Below are 24,179 nucleotides of genomic sequence, written 5' to 3'. Positions count from 1 at the left end.
GAGCCGCACTTCAGCTGAAGTATGTTGTATGTTGCATACAACAGGGGACGAAACGCGTTGACACGTTACTACTTACCTACCTGAGAAGGTGATCCAGCCAGCTACATCTCAGCCAAGTTTCACGGAGGCAGCGCTAGCCGCATAACATCACCGGCAACTAGCCGCCTCACGTGTATTAAGCCAGCAGCACGAAAGCCTGTGTATAACACCACCGGCACTTAGCCGCTTCAAGCTTCTACAAACCCCTCATCTCCGGCTTCATTTGAAGTGTGCATTCCCCCTGCTCCATCCTCCCCTGGGCTTACCGCCGACTGTGCATCCATTCATCTTCAGCTGAAGTGCGGCTCACTCCCACCAATCCCAACTCATATTATATTATATATTTTTATTCATTACTGTATATGTTTATTGTAATCTTATGTGTTTTTCTAGATACAAATTTATACAAAAAAGGCTACAGTGTGTCCTGCATTCTTCTCTACACAGCCATTTAGTGTGTTAATATTTATAATCAGCAGCGCAATTCACTCCTACTCCCCCCCATCCATTTCTTTCTTTCTGTGCGCCTAGACGGGCTCACAGGAGTGTATGCTGCAGCTGTAGGATTTTCCTATATACTATTTTTTTGACATATTTAAATTAAAAATAACTGCAATTGCCGAGCGCCAGGAAGTGTGTATATAGGTGCCTCTTTTAGGTTCACTCTATCTCACACAAACACCCCCCACTCTAGTAAATTCAAGATCTCTAAGCAAGCTGTGCTATTAATATCTACGTATTCACAGCTGTGAGAGAGCTGGAAAAGAATCGTTGTGTTCTAAAATTCATTTAATTGTTTCCTATAAGACCGGCCGCTATATATGGATATATTGTTTTAATGTGTTATAATTCATTTGGTACAAATAATAATCTTTGATATATACAGTATATTATTGTTAATTAATGAGTCACTTTCAAAAGCGCTGCTTTATCTGTTTTTGTTTTTATTTTGTTGCCTCTTTGATATAGGGGCAGCTGCATATTGAATGTGACTGAAGCAGCGCTCAGTCCGCTATCCTGTTTTATATACTGTATATTGTAGTACCTCCTCCACCTATTTCTCCACTTTACAAATACTGTACAGTAATTATCACCTATTATAATGATGGCCCTCCTTCAGGTTTAGTCGGTAAGCTATGAACTTCACAACTGACCCCTGGGACACCACCCGGCGAAACACGCGCTTCCCACCCTGCCACCGAATCTCTATAGAAACATGCCAGGGGATGTGTAGGAGAGCTGGGGATGTGTAACAGAGCTGCTAAGCAGGAGAAATCATTTGATGGTCACCGACCATCAAATGATTTGTTCTCCCTTCACAAATAAAAGTCTGGGGTAGATTTATTATAGCGGCGCCTATCGCACCGCTATAACAGTTCCTGCTTCGCCTCATTAGCGAGGCGAAGCAGGAGGGGACACCGACAAGATCTATTAAGATCTTGCCGCCGGAGTGGGGGAGCGCTAACTCCCCCCTCCGGCGATGTCCCTCCTGGAGACAGAGCATCAGTTAATACTGATGCGCCGTCTCCTTTCCCCCTGCAGGCGGCGGAACGGTAAGCGATGCTGACCGTTCATAAATCTGGCAGGAGGCAGGGGCGCAGTGCAAAATATTGCCCCTGCGCTATGCCTCCTGCCCCACACCGCCGGCGTTAGAGTAAACGCTCGGCGGGTGTGATAGATCAGGGGAAGCGCTATCCCCTGCTATAACGCACGGGGATAGCGCAGATTCCCCTGATCGCCATATAATAAATCTACCCCTCAGTCTCAACTGACTTTTATTTGCGAGCTCTGGGATGAAGACAGGGTGGGCTGCTGACGTCATGTGACACTAGCCGCTGGCCCCCGGCCGGCATTGGCCCGCCCGCATACCCATGGTAATGCCCAGTGTTTTCATGGGGATTCCCATAAAATGCTGGGTGTTCCCATGGTCCAGTGCCATCACCGCCCCCGTCCGCTCTCGGCCCTCTCTCCCCGCTGTGAATGGCCCGGCAAGTGTGTAACTCGCCACAGCTGTTCGCTGTTGGGGCTTGCACTTGTGCATAAATGTAAGTAAGAATCACAGTTTGGCTTAGTTATAGCTACAATCCCAATAACTTGCCTTAAGGAGTGATAAGTGGTGCACACAACTATAGCTTTGTTAAGTACACATTGAAGTCATGACTGCAGTGAACTGTGTATCATACATGCTCTGGATAACTGCCCTGGAAATCCTATTACATCACAGGCAAGCTGGGAATTCAAGTAAATGTTTTCTAGGTCAGGTCAAAAACGGGTTACATATTTATTTATAGACCGTGTGAAAGATTAATGAAAGTATAATTGTGACCTATAAATCAACTACTGACATATCATTTAGTTAGACAGGTTATAGAGAAATAAGATTCCATGCAGACCTCCAGACCTCTCCAGAAGTGATCTGTGATACCTGTCTTATCATAGTGATACAGAAAAGGTCCTAACGTCTCTTTCAGTGATACAATACAGAGCTAGCACTGTTATCCGCAGGAGTAGCATCACTGATGTCTTCAGGAAAGCAGACGCCTTACCTTACACAAGTTGAGAATTACAATGCCTGAATTTTTGTAGTTTTTCTTTTTCATTTTGTACTTTTGATTTATGCATTCCCATTGTACCTAAAATAAGCACAGACAGCAACAAAGAATAAGCAGAAATCTGCAAAAGCCACCCTAATATGACCAGTCCTTAATTACTTTACATTAGATTCAATAAAAATTTAAACAATGTACAGGTTAGGTTGAGTATTCCGGGTGCCGGATGGGTTCCCGACAGTCGGGATCCCGACAGTCATTTACCCGACGTCGGCATCCCGACTGTCAAAATGCCGGCAGCCGGGTGACCGACGGCCACCCGCTATTTTCCCTCGTGGGGGTCCACGACCCCCATAGAGGGAGAATAGAATAGGTGGCTCACGTAGCGAGCAATCGTGCCCGCAAGGGGCTTTTTTGCACTGGCCATGCTGTCTGACTCCGGGCAGTCGGGATCACAACTTCGGGATAATGACTGTCGGGATCCCGACTGCCGGATTCCCATACCACACCCGAGTATCCCTTATCCAATTATCCATTATCCAAATTATTCCGAAAACCATACATTCCAGAAAGTGATTTTTTTTTTTTTGTTGCTAAAAACTTACTGGGGACATCTGTAACAACACTACTGAGGACATGATATGTAATTTGCTCACTTAACTTCCCCTATCACCTCTATGCTGATAATACTAAAATCTACAGATCCTTTCCTGATCTCTTTCCCTCTATCCTCACTCATATCTCCAACTGTCTCTCTGCTGTCTACTCCTGGATGGCCCAGCGCTTTATTAGACTTAATATTAAAGACTAAGCTGGCCTCTTCCCACCCTCCTGCATAAAACCTGACAATCTCTCAACCTAACCTGTATAAGTTAACATTTCCCATATTATATTGGCAAGATGACACTATCTCATGGTGCGGTTTGTTGCCATTGGAGAATACAGATTTTTTACTTAGCTATTGTTTTCATTTAATAATGTAAACATATATTTAATATAATTAGCATTACAGCCCTTACTATCACTGATTAACATTATCATTCTAATGCTTTAAATTCTCCTGTGTATATATATATATATATATATATATATATATATATATATATATATATATATGTGTGTGTGTACTGTATATTTACAGCACTTGCTCTACTTAAAAAGAAGCCTTTTGGATACACCATTTGGACACTGTATCACCAAGAGGTCTAAATGAAAAAAATTGTATGAATATATTTCTATAAAGAGATATTACTTCTAAACCATGCACTGGTTGACCTATTGATCCCTATATGGAAATATCTGGTAATGTTAAACCAGACCAAAGGTCCAATTGGATGGGGATTCGGCACACTTAAGCACCCTCTAAAAGATTTTTATGTTCTTTAGTGTTATTTAATGTTACCTATGAAATGCTGGGCACTACCATGTCCCAGCACTGCCACCACCTTGCCCCCTCCCTCCCCACTGCAAACGGCCCGGCGACAGTGTAAATCGCCGAGGCTGTTCGCAGTCGAGGGTTTGCAGATGCGCAAAATGCGCATACCCCAACCATCGGGGCAGGTGCCAATTTTGGTTCACTGTGAGTGGAACAGAATCGTCCCCTAAGAGGGAAGTCCCCTGGAATGGGTCATGTTGGGAGGTATGTAATTGCACGACAATACTGTATAAAAAAGACCTTTGTGCAGTCCATAACGCACATATTTTGTCAAAAAGAGCTGTTGAATGGTAATGACTAATGAAACAGATGAGATAAATGATATGATAAAAATTGCCTTCTCAGTGGGTTATATAAATGTTTAACATCTGCTTCCACTAAATAGTTAAAATTTTTGAGAATTCTATGACTCATAATACTGATTTGACATGTGCTACACTTTCTGGGATTCCCCTGTTACACCTGGGATTTTGAAAGTCAATTGGTTCGGATAAAGGACATTTTGTCCTACATTACTTCTTCACTAACCGCAGCTGCCGATTTCTACTCTTTGCCCCAAAGCTCAATTATCGGTCTTGTGTAATGGATTTTCTGACTGAGGTAGCAGACAGACACAGCAAACATCTATCTGGGAAATTCACTAGCAGCTGTTCCTCCAACCCCTAGAGTAGATCCATCTACCTTTAAATGTCATGTGCTTATAGAGACAGTATTGTGAATAATCGGAAGATAATATTGTCTATGCTATATCTGTGACGTTATATGCCATGATCTAAGGGTGTGAAGTTATCATAAGGCTGTCTTGGCTTCTTTAACGCTTTTATATTGCATCATATGCTGCTAACATGGGGTTAAATAGACCCAGCGCCAAAATAGGTGGCCCTCCAGCTGTTGTGAGACTACATATCCCAGCATGCCTTGTCATAGTTTTAGCATTACCTAATAGGAAAACTGTGGTAAGGCATGATGGGACTTGTAGTTTCACAACAGCTGGAGGTCCATAGTTTGGACATGCCTTGTCTACAGTTTATTTAAAAAATAGCGACGTCACAACCATGACAGGATATAGGCAACAGGTATAGATTCACATTCAGCAATATATATATAGTAGAATGTAAATGATAAACAACTAAAATAAACATAGTTGCACTTTGCTCAAGTAGATCTGACTGAGGTCATCATTTATTAGCTAATACATGGAAAACATGACCTATAAAATGATGCTTGTAGATATAAAGGAGCAACCAATTAGTTTTTAGCTTTTATCCTCTAGAACAGTGGTTTGCAAAATGTGGGTCCTTATCCCAAAGTGGGTCCCGACCATCTCAGCATGGGGTCACGACTCCATGTTGCTGACCATCAGGCTGATGACTTCTCTAATCTATACAACAGGCAAAGGAAAGAAAATCAGGGCAAAGGAAAGAAAATCACTTTTACTAGGATGCACTCCTCATACACACAGTCTCATGGGACTAAAATCACAATGTGTAATATCTTTATTGGTTTTGGTTAAAATAAATGACTAGGAGGCCATCATTCAATATTTATAGTTTATAACTGTATTAATTATGCGTGACCTTATAATCAATTTCCCTGTGCCAGGGATTTGAGTAGCGAAATATTTAAAAACAAAGTAATAGATACAGAAGAAAAGAAAATATAAAGATTAAAATTAGTCTCTGTTAACCGTTGTTATATGAAGCTTCTTTTTAAATCTTTATGATAGATACATATGATGCTGTGCCAAATGTGTACAGGTTTCAATAAATGGTTCTTGTACCAGTTAGTGTCGTGTGTTATTTTATTAAATCCGTGGTACAAGTGCTGTCTGTGCCTGTAATACAGTCTCCTATTTTCCAGAGGGTGTCTCACATTCAGTGTTATAATTATGTTGCATTATTTAGATGCATATCAACACTCTAGAACGTATTATATAGTGGTTACTTTATATATCTCCTGTTACTCTGCTGGTCCACCCTGTGATCACTCCTAGCTATCACAGTGTCCTGCTTCAAGTAGGTGGATTAGATTATAGACCATATACATATAACGTTTAATTCTGGTGTTCTTATGGTAGTATTACGTTTTAGTGAGGAGCTAATAAACCTCCTTATTAGAGCATATTTCAATGTATTGCGTGTGGCAAGGAAAACAATGTTTATACTCAAGGAATGAATGTGTATTGATCTCCCTTAGTTGCAGGATATTATAGTATGTTGCGTGTGGCAAAGAAAAAAGTGTTTACACTCATGAGATTGCTTATATCAATCTCCCCTGGTGTGTATATAGTCTTATCTGACACACAGAGGTTATTATTTGCCACAGAGTCTAAACAGACTCCCATCCATCAGTAATTAAAAGTAATGTGCTATGTTTATCCATATTGGATCTAACACGGAAGGACAGTGCTGTCTGCCGCAAAGCCTGACAGACTCTCCTCCACTTGTGGTCTCTGGTGTTAGATCAAGTGACATACATTAAATGAAAACTTAGGTGATAAGAGCAGACTGCTGGGTTGTTTAACAGGTTAAAGCCGGGGCAATGCTGTGTGCTCTCCGGACCCTGTCACACACGCCGCCAGGGATCTGTTTCCTCTGTAGCAGCGTGTGCTGGTGCGTGTAAACGCGCTTCTCTTAAGGTACCCTGACACCCTTGCTGGATTAGGAGCAATGACACATATTAATATATTACACACATTTGGCTAACAAACAACGGTTACAGAGATGAAGTGCCGATGCGCATTTCGCTCTGCAGGCTTTTTCAAGGCTAAATCTAGGTCTAGCCTTGAAAAAGCCTATACGACTGAAATACGACTGATTAGTAAATTATCCTCGAGAATACGAATGAAAATACGACTACACCAGTCGTATTCATTTGTATTCATTCATATTAAGAATACGAATACGATTTTTTGTATTCGTATTCTTAGTAAATTTCCCCCATTATCATCAAAGAGAAGAAAAGCTTGTCACTTTGTAGTGCACCATAAGGAATTATATCAATCCTAAAATATAACCTTTATTAGAAATGAAAATAAAATGCGGAGTATAAAAACACACATACATACATATAAGTGGGACAAGACACCATTAATTGTTAAAAATGCTTTGTGTGTGTGCTTCTGTGCACTAAATCTCTCAATCTGGGTTTCTGAGTTGTCAGCGTCTTATTGCTACTATCCAATTTTCATTCATATTTTCATGCTTCTCAGCTAGTTATTGGATATATGTAAGGACAGAGCCGGCCCTAGCCTAAATGACACCCTAGGCAAGATTTTGTCTGGTGCCCCTTAGCACCACCACTAGTTCCGCTTCTTACCCGCTCCCCTTTCCCAGCCCCATCAACTATCATAGCAGTCATCATTTTAGTGCTCCTACCCGCAATATTTTAATTAGAAACAGTGCACACATTTGGTGCGCAGCCCAAACAGGGGTGTGTTCTTGCTGGGAAGGGGCATGGCCACACAATAGTACCCCCAATTCAAATTATGCCACAAAGTACCACTTTACCTTATATACATTACTCCTCACATTATTCACATTATACCCTTAGAAAAAAATCCTGAGAAAATATTGTATTTTAAGCACCTTTATGGCCACACTGCAACCCAGCACAAAGCAGTGTGTGATGGGCAGAGGAGAAGAGCTGCAGCTGCTGCTGTCACTTAAGGGGAGGGGTCCCGGGGTCCCCACTGGGCCCTTTCATCAGACTTTGGCCTGGGTAGTTTGTACCCCCTACCCCTTTCTCTCGGCACCCCTGATAATACCACACAGTACTGCCCCTTACACATGACACACATTATTAAAGTCCTTATAAACATAATGCCCCTTACACATTATGCCAACCTTTATTAATGCCCTTCATACACATAATGACACACATAATGCCCCTTACACATATGTTGCACATTATTAATGCCCTTATACACATGACACACATAATGCCTGTTACACATATGTCACACATTATTAATGCATTTATACATGGCACACATAATGCCCCTTACACATATGCCGAACACTATTGCACAACCAACCCACCCGCAGACAGCACTCACACTATGACCTCTGCCTCTGCTTGGATACAGATGTTTCCTCATACATGTATTCCTCTGCGCGGAATACATGTGAAGTAATTCGTGTCCGCTCGCCACGCTTCGGGCTCGGTGGCTCGCTGCACTTGCCACGCTACGGGCTCGGTGGCTCGCTGCGCTCGCCACACTATCTAGAATCAACTCCACACCGACGTGGATAGTGGGGGTATGAAAAGGTCGGAGGACGCGTACTGCCGCCCTTCTCGGGCTCGCTGCACTCGCCACGCTTCAGGTTGCCGTTGATAGTGGGGGTGGCGTTAACAATGGGGGTACGTTTAACATATTATATGGTAATGGAATTCCTCATAATTTATTTTCTGTTGTTTATATTCTATAAATATTTTGTTTAGCGGTGATCTGTGTTGAATGATCTCCTATATTCAATATCGTTGGAGACTTGTGTAACCAGTGGTCGGGCTAAACTCATGTTCATTATCTGTATTGTTTTTTGTGGGTTTATGACAATAATTTACCTGTCATCTATGACAATAAATTACCTATCTGGTTTAAAGAGCGGAAAAGAACAAGTGATGTTATTATTTTCTTATTATACATATTGTGTGGGTAATTTAGAGATTTAGGTGGGATATGTGGAAATATGATGTCTATGGGTGGTTAGTGTGAATTGTAAAAATGTATATATATTTTTTCGTTGTGTGTGCAGTTGTTGTGAATTAATTCCTTGTGAAAGAAAGGGAGGCGATCACATTTAGGAAAGTGCATGTGATGAACCATGTATTAATCATGTGAAAAATACATATAAAGTAAAAAACATGATAGATATGTGATCATGGTGTAAAAATAATGGTGAAGAAGGGATTGGGTACTTTTATTTATACGTAGGTTGTATACAGTATATATGCATGTATGTGTTTCTCTTTATCGTGTGTGTTCATGAGTCAGTCATAGGGTGAGGTTGCCTTTATCACTGTATCAATATAAAGATAGAGGAAGTGTTTTCATACAGGGAAGCATCAATAGGGTTATTGTTGCAAATAATCGTGTATAATATATATATATATATATATATATATATATATATATATATATATAGCATACTTATACATGTATGCGACAATTAAGTGACCACTCATGCTACAGGAGACTTACATTCAACCCACTGAATGATTTCATGAAGATCTACGACAAGAAGCCGCAAATGATGGAATCATCACAAAAACGCAATTAGATTTTTTAAAAGTGGATGAATCCAAGATTGCAACCCTGCACCTCTTACCTAAGATACATAAAGATGAAACCCCCTCCCCTGGGTCGACCAACTCTCTCGGGCATAGGGAGCTTGACAGAAAATGCTAGTCGATTTTTCGACCATCACTTAAGAAAATATGTAACATCACTTCCGTCTTACATGGATGTTCTGAAGATCCAAGACATTGTATTGAATGATGAGACATGGTTAATAACCTGTGATGTAGAGAGCTTGAATACAAGCATCCTCCATGAGTATGGTATCAGGACAACAAGATGCTTCTTAAGTATGGAACGAAGGGACACATTTCAAGATTTTCTGGTAAGACTTCTACATTTTGTTCTCACCAAAAACATCTTCGTCTGCAATGAACACTTCTACCTCCAGGTACAGGGGACAGCTATGGGCAGTACGTGTGCCCCGACGTATGCCAACTTGTACCTGGGGTGGTGGGAGAGGGAAGTGGTGTTTTGCGAGGAAAAGGAGAAGTACACTGAAAAGGCCACTAAGCACACATACACACTTCTCAGCTTCAAACATGGCACAACAAGGTTTGCATTCACAGACCATTGCAGTGTGGGCTATGAGATACCTGGGCTGAGATTTAATGGAATGTGAAAAAAAATATCATTTTCCAAAATCGCACCACATCGCACTTTTTTTAAATTGCATTTTTCCCCTCTCATTTGCATATTTAATGAGATGTAAATTTGGGGCAAAAGAGTGCGATATGGTGCGTTTTTAGTCATGAAATTGTGCGATTTTAAGTCCTGAAAATGTGCAAATTTGAGGACATGTGGGATTTTGTGTAAACAAAAGTTATAAAGAAAATGGCGTGGGGTCCCCCCCTGCTGAGCATAACCAGCCCCGGGCTCATTGAGCGAGACCTGGTTCCAAAAATACGGGGGACAAAAAGTGTAGGGGACCCCTGTATTTTGGGAACCATGCCCAGCCCTGGGGCTGGTTTAAAAAAATCAGCGGAGCCCTATTTAAATGGTTTTCTGATTTTTAAAAACCAGTCCTGGCTCTTTGAGCCTGGGGCTGGTTATACCCGTGAAGGGGGACCTCAAGCAGTTTTTAAAAATGATTTATTTATTTTTTTTAAATTTTTTACACTGCAGTCTGCACGGATCTGACTGATCCATGCAGGCTAAAACGAATACGAATTTGTATTTTAAAACACAAATTTGTATTTTAAAATACAAATTTGTATTTAAATATATGAATTTGTATTTAAAATACGAATTCGTATCGGAAAAAATACGAATTCGTATCGGAAAAAATACGAATTCGTATCGGAAAAAATACGAATGAATACGCCATCGGATAATACGAATCAGTCAAAAACGACTGATTAGTAGATTATCCTCCGGAATCGGAATACGAATGAAAATACCACTACACCAGTCATATTTATTTGTATTCATTCGTATTAAGAATATGAATACTATTTTTTGTATTCGTATTCTTAGTAAATTCCCCCATAGTTTTAAAACAGAGAGGCAATATCAAGTATCCCAATATAGTGAATGATGGAATCCATATGTGCCATATATGAACAATGGGATCTACTGTCCATGCATAAGAAAAGAGGGGGCGGTGACCCTGAAAGGAGGTCACAACCCACTACATACATACCAGAAGGGGAAAGGGGGTGGGATGTTGATGCCCATCTCCACTTCATCGGAGAAGAGAAGGGGGCGGTGATACTTAGCAATGAATGCGGATTGGAGGGATCACAAATGAACCAGTATTTATCCATACCATGGGCGCCCAGACATTTTGCTCTGATGAAGCGATAACAGAACGAATGTCAGCGCACAGACTGTATGACCTATAAACATTAATGTTTGGGCCTGAATATTTATCAGTGGACTTAGCATTATATAAGATACCCTGTGGTATAAGATATTGGCCAGTTTTTACGTGCATTGTCAATCCATTGTAGGCACATGGTTGCCAGGAAACTGTGATATGAATGCATAAAACGCACTGACTTGATTTATACCCTCTGTCTAATATCAATAGGACAATATCAGCAAGGTAATAAATGTATTGTGTCTCTACTTCTCTAAGAACGACACACATAGAAGACTGACTTATTTATTGCTTGTAAGTATACAAGGTCTCTCTTTCTACACAAGTGCAACAAATGTTGCCAACAATAAAATTGAGAGTAGAGAAAGATTACAAATGAAACACTGACTATAAGAGATACATGAGCAGAGAATAACTCCTTACATATATCCAATAACTAGCTGAGAAGCATGAAAATATGAATGAAAATTGGATAGTAGCAATAAGACGCTGACAACTCAGAAACCCAGATTGAGAGATTTAGTGCACAGAAGCGTACACACCAATGTTCCCTCTAATTTTACGAAGGCTGTGTGCGGCAAAAGATGTTGGCTGTGCAACTTTGGAAGGAAATTTAAATTTTTGTGCGTCACTTCTAGATAACTGGAAAATGACATTCAGCATTTGTGTTAACTTTACTTCAAAATGATATTAAACATTGAAAACACAGCAAACAATGTAGTTAATGGGTGAAACACACATTAATTGAGTCCACAACTGCAAAAAGGGACCATTGCTGCTTTGTGCGCTCTGTTGTAATGTCTGTGCGCACGCTCGTCGAGTTGTGTGCGCGCGCACGTGCGCACAGCTTAGAGGGAACACTGGTACACACACACACAGCCTTTTTAACAATTAATGGTGTCTCGTCCCACTTATATGTATGTATGTGTGTTTTTTTTCTCCGCATTTTATTTTTATTTCCAATAAAGGTTATATTTTAGGATTGATATAATTCCTTATGGTGCACTATAAAGTGACAAACTTTGCTTCTCTTTGATGATTGTGTCCACATTTTTTGTCCAGTAGTAGCACACACACCTACAATTTTCAATATATGAAATAAAAATCTGCAATAGAAACAAATAGGGAGTCCTTACATAACTGTAAAAAATGTATGATTTATTGCTCTTGTGCGACAAACCAACCACCCTGAAATCCAATAAAGATATTACACATTGTGATTTTAGTCCCATGAGACTGTGTGGATGGAGAGTGTATCCTAGTACAACTGATTTTCTTTCCTTTGCCTGTTGTATCGTATATTCTAAATCAGTAGAGAGCACCCTAAGTCAGTGGGGGCAAGTATATATAATATTCCCCTCTGGCTGTTATTTTCCCATCCACAACCAATTTATTTCTATAAAACATATAGTGCGGGTCTTCTGCCCCCTTTTTTTCACCTAGACTTCTCTAATCTGTCAGTAATTCAAGGTGTTTGAGAAATCTGTTATATTGTTTGTTATGTTAGACTCCTCCTGCTTTAGAAGGTGCTAGATAATACCCCTTTCAGAAAAAAGAGGAAATTACCCAGTGAAGCAGTTCTACCCGGTAATTTCGTGAATAACACGGGTCCATTTTCTGTGTGAAAGGGCACACCTGAGTCATAAATCCCCTTTCTCCAACCCTGGAATTGACCAGGATTTTCAGACTTTTCTGTCTGAAAGGGGTATAAATGATAAGTAGAATCTGATTGGCTGATAAGGGACACATCTCTCCCTTCAAAAAACTCACACTTTAGTAAATTTACCCTAACATGTTCTGTAGAAGGGGGTTCTCAGTCATTGGGCAGGCTGAATATTTAATTAATGGTTTATTTTAACATAAATCATTGTGGCAAGTTATATCATAAAGAGAATGGGTGGGTGTACAGCGCTAGGTTTATCTGAAGAAAGTATACACTACAACATGTAAATATAAATATAACATTTATTATTACAAAAGAATTATAATTAATTGAATAAGAGCTCTCATAAAAACATATACAATAAAATTATATATAAAAACCAATTGGACAGAGGCTCTCTGATGAAAAAAGGCTCCACAATATATATTTACATTTATGCCTTGTTTATCTTTATTATATGCCTTTTAGAGATATTTCTTTGTTCATGTTATTTTTCTAATATATTGAAGCTGAATGTTAATGCCAACCAATGCACATAACGGGATTAAACTTCCGCCATCCAAAGTTGTCATTTCCGGCAAGATTGATCAAATCAACAAGCGGTGTGGAAACACCTATCACCGCGCAGCATATCCAGGATGTCTCGAGCTCTAACTAGAGACAACCGAGCGGTTACTTCCGCCAACCATGCGTACTTCCGCCAGCCGGAAGTATGACAGCCGGACACCTCCACTAACCACAGAGGTTAGATTAACACATCCGCTGATAACTACAGTATCTTTCAGAGACAAATTGTCTCATGAACGCTGGCTACATCTTTGTTTATAATGCTATCTGCCCCATATTATTGATCTCATTTGAGACAGACTATAAACGTCACCTTTGGGATCATGTGATCGGCCCCGATCATGTGACATGATCACATGACTACTATATTGTTTTTTTAAAACCAGTTTTTTGCTCTTATTGTGTATAGTATTAGATTTCTGCACATTTCCTCCTGTGCATACCTACCACATGTCTGTTTTAAATGTATTTGATGCATGTTTTTAATAGTATTTAACATGATGATCATTGAAGTTCCCACACCTGCAATCATGGGAACAATTAACTCAGGGTATAAATACAGGGTCCTTGGACAAGACCCCATACCCAAGCTCCTGATGAAGACGCGAGTTAGCGTCGAAACGCGTTGAGCAGCTTCCAGCATCTCTCCACTGCACTTTATTGCTCTGTTTGCACCATAGCAGGACTGCACCAAATCCTGCACTTTATTTCCGGACCAGTTTACTTTTGTCTCCATCTTCCAGCAGCCATCAGCAATACCATGCCGGGTATATACATACCATAAGGACTGCCTACGACATACTTATCTTGACACCTGGAGTCACTGGGCATTTTATCCGGATCAGGACACATTTCATGCAGTTATACCATCAAGGAGACCATCCCTATCTCCCTGTCTCCCCCTGGTAAATATAACGTGCTGGTGCATATATTGTGGAGCCTTTTCTCATCAGAGAGCCTCTGTCCAATTGGTTTTTATATATCATTTTATTGTATATGTTTTTATGAGAGCTCTCATTCAATTAATTATAATTATTTTGTAATAATAAATGTTATATTTATATTTACATGTGGTAGTGTTTACTTTCTTCAGATAAACCTAGCGCTGTACACCCACCCATTCTCTTGCTCTCTATATAATTGGGAGAATTACACACTCCCTGTACAGCAGCTTTGGCTGTGCCTGTGGTTCTCCTCCCTTTTTTTCTACAAGTTATATCATAAAGACTGCTAAACACTTGTTATGTTAATGTTATCATTTATTCCCAGCAGCAACTTTATGTACTTTATGTTTTTGGGGCATTCCTTATGAATCAAAGTTTCACTACTTATACATTAAACATTAAAAAGGCCCTACAAATAGTCTAACTACCTTCCATCATTTGCACATAAAATATTACAGAAAATACAGATGTGTCCTCATACACTGTGGCTTTAGTAGAGCCAAACAGCCCCTCTTGGTGCATCAGGTCCCATTTGACCCGGCCACCTTTTTTTGCCCAAAATGATTCCCTACTCCTCTTGCCTGGCTGGCTGTTTTGTGGAGTATAGATTATAGACACTGGCATCTCCTGAGGGTGCGGGTAGTGCGGGATGCACCCTGGTGTTACCCTCCAAGGGGGAACACCAAATGCCTGCTTCTGCTCAATGACAAGAGCCAGTTGCTGCACTGTGACATTAAACTATAACATTACTGGCATCACTGCAGCCACAGCAGGCAGAAGGCATCCATGATGTTGTAGAAACGGGGGTTGGCTTACATACAGATCAGCAAGAGCCGCGTTGGGTAACTTAGGGGTAAGTAATGTCAGTGCTTATAGACGCTAGGAGGTAAATTTTCTAGGATGGGAGTTTAATTGAAGATAGGATTGTGCCCGCAGCAACCAATCCAATTATACTTCTTATTTATTTTAGAACCTTCTAGAAGATAAAAGACAGAATATGATTGGTTGCTATGGGCAACATCCCATCTTCAATAGAACTCCCATCCTAGTATCTCTAATAATTCCTGTATATTTATCACATATTTGTCATACCTGTCGTCCCTCCATTGCTCCTCTCATTTCTTTGAATGTTGAACTGAACTCTCCAATGAAGTCATGTTTTCCATTTGAGTCCCAGTCCCACACTATACACTGTGGAGAAGAATAAATAGACATTAATGAGTAAGATTTGCTCAAGCATGATAAAGAATACATTTCATATACTGTACACTGGAATGTGTCTTCCACCTAGTTCAGCATACAGTACAATATAGACCTAAATAATTCTACAAATACTGATCTTATGAGTGATGGACATACTGTTACTATCATACTAATGTTTACAGTACTTAGTAATTTAGTACGGCTTTAGTACTGCGCTGTGAACCACTTGTAAATTGTGATAATAATAATAATAATAGCCCTCTCAAAGCTGTGATGGAACTGAAATGTGTACAATGGAAGCTGGGGTCAGCATACCTGTGATGTGTACACACATGTGCATGCATTGCAGGTACTGCTCAGATTAAGCCAATGAATTTAAGTAAGCATATTTTATGTGATCAAAGCTGTCAAAACACATAGGTCCGTGGCTTTTTGCAGAACTTGTGTTTTTGTGCGAAAATGGGTAATTGAAAAGAACAGGCTATAATTGAATAGCCCAATTATCACCTTCGGAAAAAAATTACGATAAAATATATTTTTATCATGCACCCAATTACCACAGCTAATAGGCTACTCCTCTATGGAACGTAGACTAGTAGCTGTTATAATGCGATCTGCGATCGTAGGGTAAAGTTATCACACCTACAGTATCAACCGAAAAGAGCACATACTGTATCATGGATAAGTGCACTCTTATTTTTCAACTTATCGTATTTGAAAATCACGGAAACGGGTGAGCTGCAATGTGTTAATCAGCAGGTAACCCATGCCGGAGACATTGGGGAAATCAGCCTGTACCCCCAAAAATGGCAAAGCGGCATTTAAGGATCATTACATAGGCTGTGGCCGGTACAGCTGTGGGCACAATATTAAGGGCATCATTTTAAAGGGTGGCTTCATTTAAACATAACTGCAGCGTTATACCGGCATTCTACCAAAGTGAAACATAAGGAAAAATAACAACCACAACTCTGAAAACCTTTGAGTGAGTTCACTTTATCCTCACAACATACTACTCCTGCCTGCATAATCTGGATATTCTTCTGTAATAAAATCACCTTTTGACATCAGCAAGAACATTCGCTATCACCGTTAATGCTTGTATTTGCACTGTCAGTTTTGAAAATGACCAGCTATACCTCTAATGACTCCACCTCTCTTGTACTTCCACTGTCAATAGGTGTCTCCCAAGGTTCTGTTCTTGGTCCTCTTCTTCTCTCTCTCTCTATACGTCCTCTCTGCTGATAATACTCAACTCTACCACTCCTTTCCTGATCTCTCTCCCTCTATCCTCATTAATATTTCCAACTGTCTCTCTGCTATCTATTCTTGGATGATCCAGCGCTTTCTTAGACTTAAAATGTCTAAGACTGAACTGATCATCTTCGTACCCTCCTGCATAGAACCCAACCATCAATCCTCCTAACCTTCTATATATGCACACTACTACCCCTTCTGTGTCACCCCTGTCCATCTTACCCTCCTCTTTAAAATGTAAGCTCTCACGAGCAGGGCCCTCTCTCCTCATGTACTTTTCTTAGAATATATATATCTCTGCCACCCTGATAATTGCTTCAGTGTCCTGTCTCCTGATGCAACTATCCTTATTTACCATGTACTTGTCCTAAATTGTCTTGTACTGTAATTCCTTATTTGCTCATTTATGTATTGTTAGGCACTGCGGAACCCTTGTGGCGCCATATATATAAACGATAATAATAATAATAATAATAATAATAATATAACAACAGTATTCAAGTATTTCAGAGGGCATTTTTGTGTAAAATAAATGCTCTCATAATATTTGGGGTACATGAAAATGTGTATGTATATAGTTTGATAAATTAGGCATTTTTAAAAACCTTGCAAAAATTACCAAGCCTAAAAACACTTATTCCACTCATGAAGCACCTCAATATAACTGTCCTATACCTTGTACCTCTATTTCCTATATTTTCACTTTTTCCCCCAAAAAATGGACATCTCATTCTTGGCTAATTAAAACTGATTATATAGTTCAAAGTGTCTAATTAATCATTAATGGGGCGTCCAAGTGGTTCTGAACCATGTCCCAAAATTTTTACCTAAAAATAGAAATTTTACCTGACTTTTCACCAGCTCAGCATAGAAGTATATACAAGCAATTGCATAGCTGAAATAAAGCAGGTGGGGATAAAAGCCACATTTTGCTTTTTTTTTTTGCTATCGCTGCTAATAGAATACCTGTTCCACACAAATAATGTATATTTAAAATAAGCTATGAATAAAGTTAAAAACTGTTCACTTTAAAACCATGCGGCAGATTTAACAATGAGTGATATTCCTTTTATAACTTCTTACGAATGTTTAGTGGTGCTCCAGCCAATCAGCTCTCAAATGTACTTTTTTAAAAACATGACAGAAGCTGAGCTGGAGCACCATTTAATATTTTTACTGTAACAAGTGATAACAAGAACAATATATCAAGAATAACATACTGTATGCTGTACTGGATTTCTACACATACTGTATTTGATAAAAACGGCAAAATGTGGAATAAAAAAATGCTTGGAATCAATCTATTACATCCACTTTATCAGGGTGAACAACTGAGGAACTATTATATATTTATTACAAGTTATTAATATACATAGTGCACATACAGTATATTCTGTAGCGATTTACGGTGCCCGAGTGCAGCTTAATCTGTATTCTCTACAACATGTACACACACACACACATTGTTAATGGGGTTAATTTTATTGTGAGCTGATTAACCTACCAGTATATTTTTTCTATTGTGGTAGGAAACCATAAAACCCAGAGGAAATCCATACAAGCTTGAGGAGCAGAGACGGCCCTAGCCTAAATGACGCCCTAGGCAAGATTTTGGCTGGTGCCCCTTAGCACCGCCACTAGTTCTGCCTCTGACCCTGCTCCCCTTTCCAGCACCATCAACCCTCATCACAGCAGTCATCATTTTGGTGCTCCTACCCGCAATATTTGAAATAAAAACAGTGCACACATTCGTTGTGCAGCCCAAACAGGGGTGTGTTCTTGCTGGGAAGGGGCATGGCCACACAATAGTACCCCCAATTTAAATTATGCCACACAGTAGTGCAACTTTATTCACATTATATCATGCGATGGTGTCCCTTATTCCCGTTACATCACACAGTAGTACCACTTTACCTTATATACATTACTCCTCACATTATTCACATTATACCCTTAGAAAAAAAATCCTGAGAAAATATTGTATTTTAAGCATCTTCATGGCCACACTGTAACCCAGCACAAAGCAGTGTGTGCTGGGCAGAGGAGAAGAGCTGCAGCTTCTGCTGTCACTTAAGGGGAGGGGGCCCGGGGGCCCCACTGGGCCCTTCCATCAGACTTTGGCCTGTATTCGCCGCTAGCACCGAATACAGCACAGTGCGCGGGTTACCCCCACGAATCTACATGACTCACATTATTAATGTCCTTATAAACATAATGCCCCTTACACATTATGCCAACCTTTATTAATGCCCTTCATACACATAATGACACACAAAATGCCCTTTACGCATATGTTGTACATTATTAATGCCCTTATACACATGACACACATAATGCCCATTGCACATATGTTGCACACTATTAATGCCCTTATACACATGACACATATAATGCCTGTTACAAATATGTCACACATTATTAATGCCCTTATACACATGACACACATAATGCCCCTTAAACATACTGTATGCCGAACACTATTGCACAACCAACCCACCCACAGACAGACAGCCGCTAACACTGTGAACTCTGCCTCTGCTTGGATACAGATGTTTTCTCATACATCTTGCCTCAATAGGCCATGCAGCTCCTGGCCAGTTCTGCTAACGTTGGGTGCCTTTTTTTCTGAAAATTCATCTTATTTAGTAGTACGTTTATTTATAAGGCGCCACAAAGTGTCCGCAGCGCCATACATAGCAAACAAAAAACAAACTATTATATATTTATTACAAGTTATTAATATACATAGTGCACATACAGTATATTCTGTAGCGATTTACGGAGAATCTTTGGTCATTCACATCAGTCCCTGCCCGAGTGCAGCTTAATCTGTTTTGCAAATCTTATTTGCATTGTTATGTGACCAGGACACACAAGGAGCTTCCGATGATTAAAATGATATGTGGCATAAATATATTCTGTGTGTAACTGTGGCTGTACCTGCATACGGAATTCTATGTTACAGTGATTTCCATGAATACACTATTTCATATGCAGATACAGCCTCACTCACACACAGAATATAGGCATGCTGCATATCATTTTAATTAGCAGAAGCTGCTGGTGCCCCTAGGCATTCCAAATGCCCTAGGCAGTTGCCTAGTTTGCCTATGCCTAGTGCCAGCTCTGATGAGGAGAATATACAAACGCAAACCCATGCCGACCGTTCTGTTAGGCAGTAATGCTGACCATTACACTGTCCACTATCATTGGTGAAACTCCATAAATGTAACAACTATCTTATAAAATTGCATACCTAGCACCAATCAAATTACAACCAATATATGAATATAGTATCAAATGCCTAACTATATGACAAATGCACTATTCAGTAATGGATTTCATGGCACATATGGACTATAGTACAGTGTTCTCCAAACAGTGAGATAATTCTACATTTAGTCACCAGGTCCCGGTAATGAAAGGGGGGGCATGACCTAAAAAAGGGGGATGTCTACACCACAGAGGGTACCATTCTAAATTGTAATCTAGGAGGAGGGGGGAGAGGGCACCCACTTCCTTACTTGCTTGTGGAATGCAGTCCCTCCTCCTCAGCCAGCAACATTATCTCAGTGATTGCTTTTAATATTGTTTCAAAATTGTGTTCACTAAAAAATTCCAAAAGGTAGCCCTGAAGAAGTCTCGTTTAAGACGAAATGCATTGGGTTTTAATTTTGAAGATTGCATTGAAGAAATCCACATACCAACCCAGAAAGGGTACTTTCTTATCCAAGCGGCTTTAGATGGCTGTAATTATATCAGGATTTTTTAATAAATCTTACTGTTTGTATGTGCAGATTAAATGTACCATTTTAATAAATTGTTTATCATTGTAAAACCAGAAGGTATACGGGTGTATGGTACAGTATATAAACATAATGCCCCTTACACATTATGCCAACCTTTATTAATGCCCTTCATACACATAATGACACACATAATGCCCATTGCACATATGTTGCACATTATTAATGCCCTTATACACATGACACATATAATTTTAATAAATTGTTTATCATTGTAAAACCAGAAGGTATACGGGTGTATGGTACAGTATATAACAGGTATGTCTAACCTGCGGCCCTCCAGCTGATGTGAAACGACAAGTCCCATCATGCCTTGCCCGAAATTTGCTATTAGGGAATACTAAAACTGTGGCAAAGCATCCTGGGATGTGTAGTTTCACAACAGCTGCAGGGCCTCAGGTTGGACATGGCTGCTATATAGTATCCAATTACTGTAAAGAATGGGTTTTCTTGGTCGGCATCTGCATTCATGCCTCATATCACCAAGTCTAATTCCAAGCATCTCTTCTAAGATTAGCCTATGTCATGTCCTGATAAGTATTTTGATTTTGCTATGTTTTGCTAGCTCTCTGTAGATGTATGGACACTTACTGCTTTTTGTGCTCTATGCTCTTTTTTCTATATAAACTATCTTTCCCAAATTAAAGTGATGTGTGCTGACTCTCTCTCTCTATATATATATATTTATAGTGGTTTATCACTCTCCATTTTATCACTTTTCAAGGCTTATTACGTCTGGCCTATTGGCAGATGTTCTGTTACAGTATTTTTGCCACTTTTTGAGCGTAGCTGGAATATTTTCACAGTAGACATATATATATATATATATATATATATATATATATATATATACACACACACACACACAGTATAAAATCACTTACATGTAGCACGTTTAAGATTAAAATTTTGCTTTATTTAAGGGTGTTAATCTGAGTTTGCATCTGATTTGCATCAGTGAGTGAATGCAAATCAGAAGGTGGCTTTTCAGGCAAAAATCAAAAGATGCAAATTGATTGATAACTATTGCGTGGGTGTACATGAAAACCGATTTCAGATTCGAAATCACTGTTGAAAAAATACACACAAACAGTTGAAAACTATCATGCAACAGAAAATGAGAAATAATTTGTTCCCCAGTGTTAGGACTATTTCCCAACCCCTGCATTGTAGTTGGGAATAAAGAAATAAACTGCAAAGACTCATGGGTGGGTCATGCTATCTGGTGTATTTTCTGACATCTTGCCATAGCTCCATTCACAGATGTTACACAAATAAACATGAACACGGTATTTTTCCTAAGCAGAAAAACATGATGCTTAAAAGCCAATTTAATGACACAAAGCTAGGAGGCTGTTGGGAGATTTGCTTAGGGGAAAAATAAAGGAAAATACTTAAACGGAAGGTTCTAGTAAGTTCAAGGGAGCCCTACTTACTACATACAGTACCACTCTTTATCCTCAGATATCCTACATGAGCTAGATCAAACATTGATGAAACACGCGTGCGCACGGTACGCTGTGTGTGTGAGGTCCACTAGTGTACAGACCGTGCAAAGGCTTTCCCTTTGCTGGCCGTACGCTGGGTGATTGACAGGCAGGGGACATTCCAGGGTGGACCCCCGACATTTCACAAGCGCGCCCACAAAAATGGTGGGTTCACCCACAGAAACACTGGGTATATGCAGGCATACACCTGCCTGAATTTGGGTTGATACAAGCAGCCAGGCTTGGACTGGACCGGCGGGGGACCGGGGGATTCCTCGGTAGGCCCCGCTGATTTTTGACCCCACCCACTTTTTGAAGTGGGTGGAGTCTGGCAGAAACCTTTATCCCCGGTCCCCTGCGAGGCGTGTGGAGCACGCTGAGCCACTGCCAGAAACTGGAGTGGGTGGGGTAGGCAGCGAGAAGGCCGGAGTGAGGGAGCTGGGAGGAGCCGGGAGGAGCCCAGAGCAGCGGCAGCAGGATGACAGGACGGCTGACATCATGACAGACCCACCCACATAGTGATGTCATACGTCAGAAACGCCCCCGGTGTCCCCCTGCCCTCCCAGTCCGACACTCCAAACAGCCACCGAGTGACTCCTGGGTCATACAGCAGCTGCGAGTTCTGGGCACAGTAGAAATCCTTCCATGATAAGTAACTATCCAATGATTTCAACTCTGTGTGGCCGCATGCACAGGGATGCCTTCGGGTGGGCAGGGAGGGAGAGGGGAGTGTGCATTTGCCAGGGCGGCGTTAACCTGTTCTCTATGCTGCCTAACAAGCAGGTCTGAATTGGACCCTAAGTGTCCACCCATGGCAGGGTGCAGGCTGGCCGACCCACGGCACTGGTGCTCATGTTCCTTCAGACTATTCATGAGACAATAGTGTCAAGCTGTGTCAATGTCTCATCTCCCCACAAAGTATGTGGAAGGGTAACTACTACAGGAAGAGAGAGTTGGGGAAGGGTACCTTGCTAACGTGTAGGCTATCATTGCAGGTGCCCAGCAATTCTATTATCTACTGTATGGCAGTAGCTGGCATTGTAACTGTGAACAGTACAAGGGCATTGTAACCTTATGATATGGCACTGGCTGCACTGCCATTGCATTGGTCCAAGAGGATTGATCTTTAGATGATGGTTAAGGATTTAACTTCCACAGTTCCACATATTGTTGCTGCTGGATACCTCCTCCTCTACCATGCCCTAACACTGACTTTTCTAAAGTATGCTCCTTTTCCTTTCTTTTCTCTTTAAAATGTGGTGTTCTAATATTGGTGTATGTTTTCCATATTTAAACATAATTTGTAATGCCGGATATTTTTGTTTTAAGAAACTTGAGAGGATTGTGTGTTATCTTTATTCTAGATGCTTTTGTTACTATGGTAATTATTGTTCTAATGAAAAACTATTGTGAATTGCTGTCTTCCTTGATAAAAATAGACTGCATAGTGACACAATGAGGTGAAAGGGAAACACTTTGACACACAAGAGCATTTTACTTCCACTTTTTGGACTTCACAAAATCATGTTTATATTCTTGATAATTACATGATAATCACCCATTGGGTGAGATTTAGTAGGATGAGAGATTCAAAAAGTGAGAAATTTGGTAAGAAATCTCCAGGTTTTTTTAAAGCGGCAATCATTTACACGGCAAAACCAGTTTGATTTTGAAGTCTAAATGATTGCCGCTTTAAAAAACCTGGAGATTTCTTACCAAATCTCTCACTTTCTGAATCTCTCATCCTATTAAATCTCACCCATTATGGGGGAAATTTACTAGGAATACAAACGCAAAAAGTTGCATTCGTATTCTTAATACGAATTAATACGACAGCATACCTCGTATGCTTTGTCGCGTTCCGGAGGGGGATTTACAAAGCAGTCATATTCGACTGCTTTGTAACTTTCCGAAGTCGTATTAATTCGTATTAGCTGGCCGTATATATGGCCGCTAATACGAATTAGAGTAGGCAGTCTGCACGGATCAGTCAGATCCGTGCAGGCTGCAAGGTGTAAAAAAAAAAGAAAGGTAAAATAAATAAAAAAATAAAAAAAAAACAGCATGGGGTCCCCCCCAGAGCTGTAACCAGCACCAGGCTGAAAGAG

General features: G+C 40.2%; 1 protein-coding gene across 1 annotated transcript in view; it reads right to left on the bottom strand.

Moving 5' to 3' along the window:
* CPNE4 (copine 4) overlaps positions 1–24,179 on the bottom strand; it is a 368,148-nt gene that overhangs the window by 41,301 nt on the left and 302,668 nt on the right. The window contains exons 8-9 of the mRNA XM_083188599.1: positions 15,411–15,509; positions 2,586–2,672 (exon numbers count right to left, since the gene is read on the bottom strand). Coding sequence (XP_083044725.1) covers positions 2,586–2,672; positions 15,411–15,509 — 186 coding nt within the window. The remainder of the gene's footprint in view (positions 1–2,585; positions 2,673–15,410; positions 15,510–24,179) is intronic.

The sequence above is a fragment of the Crinia signifera genome, chromosome 5 (genome assembly GCF_055691185.1).
Source record: "Crinia signifera chromosome 5, ASM5569118v1, whole genome shotgun sequence".
NCBI classification, from domain to species: domain Eukaryota; kingdom Metazoa; phylum Chordata; class Amphibia; order Anura; family Myobatrachidae; genus Crinia; species Crinia signifera.
Note: the sequence above shows the minus strand (reverse complement) of the source record. Positions and strands in the feature narration are given on the sequence as shown.